At 28.1% G+C, this 3476-nt stretch overlaps 1 protein-coding gene across 1 annotated transcript in view; it reads right to left on the reverse strand.

Moving 5' to 3' along the window:
• Nucleotides 1–240: 240 nt before the first annotated feature.
• LOC106461397 overlaps nucleotides 241–3476 on the reverse strand; it is a 32472-nt gene continuing 29236 nt past the window's right edge. Inside the window, exons 7-8 of the mRNA XM_022388339.1 lie at nucleotides 1601–1711; nucleotides 241–1309 (exon numbers count right to left, since the gene is read on the reverse strand). Coding sequence (XP_022244047.1) covers nucleotides 1049–1309; nucleotides 1601–1711 — 372 coding nt within the window. The 3' untranslated portion in view covers nucleotides 241–1048. The remainder of the gene's footprint in view (nucleotides 1310–1600; nucleotides 1712–3476) is intronic.

Raw genomic sequence — 3476 nt, forward strand, 5'->3', positions numbered from 1 at the left:
ATGGACAAATAAGAGGAATGTCAAAAAAAATCTGCAGTTAACTTGTTTTTATAACAATTTTTATTCCTATTGGTTTGCCAATATTTCAACAGCTTTCAGTACCTAAACCATAACTTTTCAATTATTATACTGCAGATATATATAAATAAATAACATTTCACAGAATATTTTGTCTTTCATCACCTAGCCCAACTGATGAGTTCTGGTGGACAAATTAAGATGAATGTGGAAAACACAATAACAATAAAAAAGAAAACATGCAATTAGCTTGTTTTTATAACAATTTCCAAAGATTAATTGCAACTTAGTTCTGGTGAATAACAAAAAACTTAAGGATGCAAAATTAATTATTCTCTTTTTCACTAGTTAGAAAGCTGTTTATCTTTACGTTACTACATAATATCTGCAAGTATGAGAAAAGGATATTTCATTGTACAAGACATTTCAATGATATCCTAACATAGAAGAAGGGTTGTCATGAAGTTCTCCAGAAAATCTATGATCCTGGTCATATTCTTATTGCTGCATTCTTCTTGAAAGAGGGGCTTTTTTTATCCATATATCAAGAAAACAATGCAGGCATAACACTGCGACCACAAATAAGGCTTAACACATTTGACTTCTTAACATTAATTATTTTGCATTATATTTATTTCTCATTAAGATATTTTTATTATAAAAGATCTCACTGATTGATATCTACAGAACACTTGCAAACTTTTGAATTATTCTTTAAAAGAAAAATGCTTCACATTACTCAAAAACATCAATTCCCATAAGAATAATAAAATAATGTTGGAGTTTTTTTATCTTTAGAGGTTTAAATTTTGCAACTACAGTCCACTAACTTTATTTTCCATAGAAATTAAAATGTGAGAAATATTACACATAGATATGTATGGCAGTTTGAGCAAAAAGACCTGATAAATTTGAAAATGATCAACAAAACAAAGCTTATCTGACACTGTCTGAACAAAACCTAATAAAAATATCTATTTCCAAGCCTGAGACATTGCAAACACAATATTTTGTCATTCGCATTAGGTTATCATAACCATTTGTTTTCTTCAGAGAAACTTTTTCTATTTTTTATTTTTATTTTAGTTTCAGCATACAAAAGTGCCACCTGCTTACAAAACCCTATGTCAAGTTCTTCAGGAAATAGACAAATTTCATTCTCTGTGCTGCATACAGCTTTGAAAGGCAGGTTGAATAAGCTTTTGCTTCGATCTGTTTTGGTGGCTCCAACGTATATATAATGATGTAAGTGGTTTTCAGCTTGATCCAAAAATAAGATTTGCCTTCCTTCCTGACAGTGTATTGTATATAAAAAAAATAGGTTAAACAAAAGATTTATCATCATGATGACAAACTTCATATGCATCACTTCCTTACTGTAAAAATTCATACCTACTTATAACTTACAAATAAATTAGCAACTTAATACCAAAACTTGTAACAACTTTCTTGAATGTATATGCAATAGATGGCAATACATACTTTACTAAGTTATTGAAGTTCAAATAACAATTCACTACAATAACATAATGTTATAAGTAATAATATATGTACTGAAAATATTTCTTTATATAAAACTTACCCGATTCAGTAACTGTTCAAAAATTCGAGAATCTTGTAAATCTACGGCAAATGATTCAACTGTTACTTTAGACTTCTCAATTTGTTCATTAATGGCAATGAAAATTTCCTCCTGATGAACACAAAAACCCATAAGAAACATTTTGCCTTTTTTTCTCAACAGAAAAAAAATTTCATACACTATTAGATACATTATTTGATTGCCATATTAATATTTCACTGAGATGTAATTTATTTCAGAATGTTTTATGTTTTAGTAGCTTCAGCATTATTAAATCTGAAAATACTTTAAAATGCATTGACTAGTCAATTAGGTACTCTTGTTGTAAATAATACTTTTGGCCATGATCATAAATAACATGTTACACAGTTCAGAATTTAAGATATCTCAAGATATCTATGTTAGTCTCATAAATCCATATACTAAGCTAATAATAAAAAATAAACTCCAAGAACAAGAAAAATTCATAACAATAAAATATAATAATAATAGCAATATTTCAAATTATTTTAAGCATTATAACCAATAATATTAATAAAAAATAACTTAAAAAAAAAATAAAGTATGTAATTCTTTACAAAACCCATAAAACTGGATGTTTGGTCTTCGACCCACAGAACTTATTAATACATAAAACTTGAATTTAATACTTATAAGTAATAAAAATACTTAAGGTAAAGAAAGTTTCTCTAAAAATGTTATGAACTAACAAACTACATCAAAAACAATTTTAACCATTTCTTCTTATTTTGATACTATTTGTAGTTATTTTCTGATTCCTTGCAAAAGTAACGGTTATCAAATAGTAGTCATTTTCAAGTACTTACTTTTTCTCTGTTTTAATGGCTCTATTTTAAATTCTAATTGAAAAAAGTGGGATTTAATGATAGACAAATGTTGTAGGCAGGAAACAGTTTACTTGGCAATGAATCGTTTCTCACTCAGAATCGAGCATGGCTTGATACACCTGGCCAACCAATATTTAAGTTTTCTTCAAACATACTTAATATTCAAGTAATTTTTACTTCAAATCCTTTGTTCTTTCTTACCATGGTTGCTCTCATGTTTGATAACTCACAAATGATTATTTGCACTTGAATGTATAATTTTACTATCAATAAAAATACATTACATTTGTTTCCTGACAAGACAAAGTGTGTGTTTTATTCTAGTATGATAAATACATCATTAAGTTAATCTATATTCACAAAGACTGAGTTTAATAGTTTCGTTTTGAGTATACTTACTGATTATAAGTGTTATTTTATTACAAGTTACAGCTTTTACAGTAAGGAAGAATATTTTTAAAACAAGTACGATGTTTCAATCATCCTTCCTCACTGTAAAAGCTGTAAGTTGTAATAAAATAATAAAAACGAAGTTTTACGTTTTTTTTGGTTTACAGGTACAGGCTTCTGTATTTAATTACAAGTTCTAGATGAACAGGATATGCCAAGCCATGAACTGCTTCCCCTTTCTAATAATAAAACTAGTTGGTTAATGTGAATAACTTGCCATTCTGGAAAGTTCCGATAAAGCTTGGAATTGAATGTAGTTATTTCTCTCAAGATTTTGCCTGGTGCTTGTTTGATCAACTTACATGCTCTTTTAACAACTCTAGTCACAGAAAATCAACCAGTAAATTGCTAAGTATTGTGTCCAGAAGTAGAAATCATTTTCATTTTATAAGTTTATAACAGAGTGCTTTCATTATTGAGAGCTATGCTTTCAACCTCTTTTCCTAGATGAAACAGGCTTGATTAAATTTTGATTGGTAAATTCTGAACCTCCTGTTATAGTATTATATATATATATATATATAGAGAGAGAGAGAGAGAGAGAGCTATTACAATCCATGGAATAATAGAGTACTCTA

This window comes from Limulus polyphemus, unplaced genomic scaffold, assembly GCF_000517525.1.
Source record: "Limulus polyphemus unplaced genomic scaffold, Limulus_polyphemus-2.1.2 Scaffold951, whole genome shotgun sequence".
Classification (NCBI taxonomy): Eukaryota; Metazoa; Arthropoda; class Merostomata; order Xiphosura; family Limulidae; genus Limulus; species Limulus polyphemus.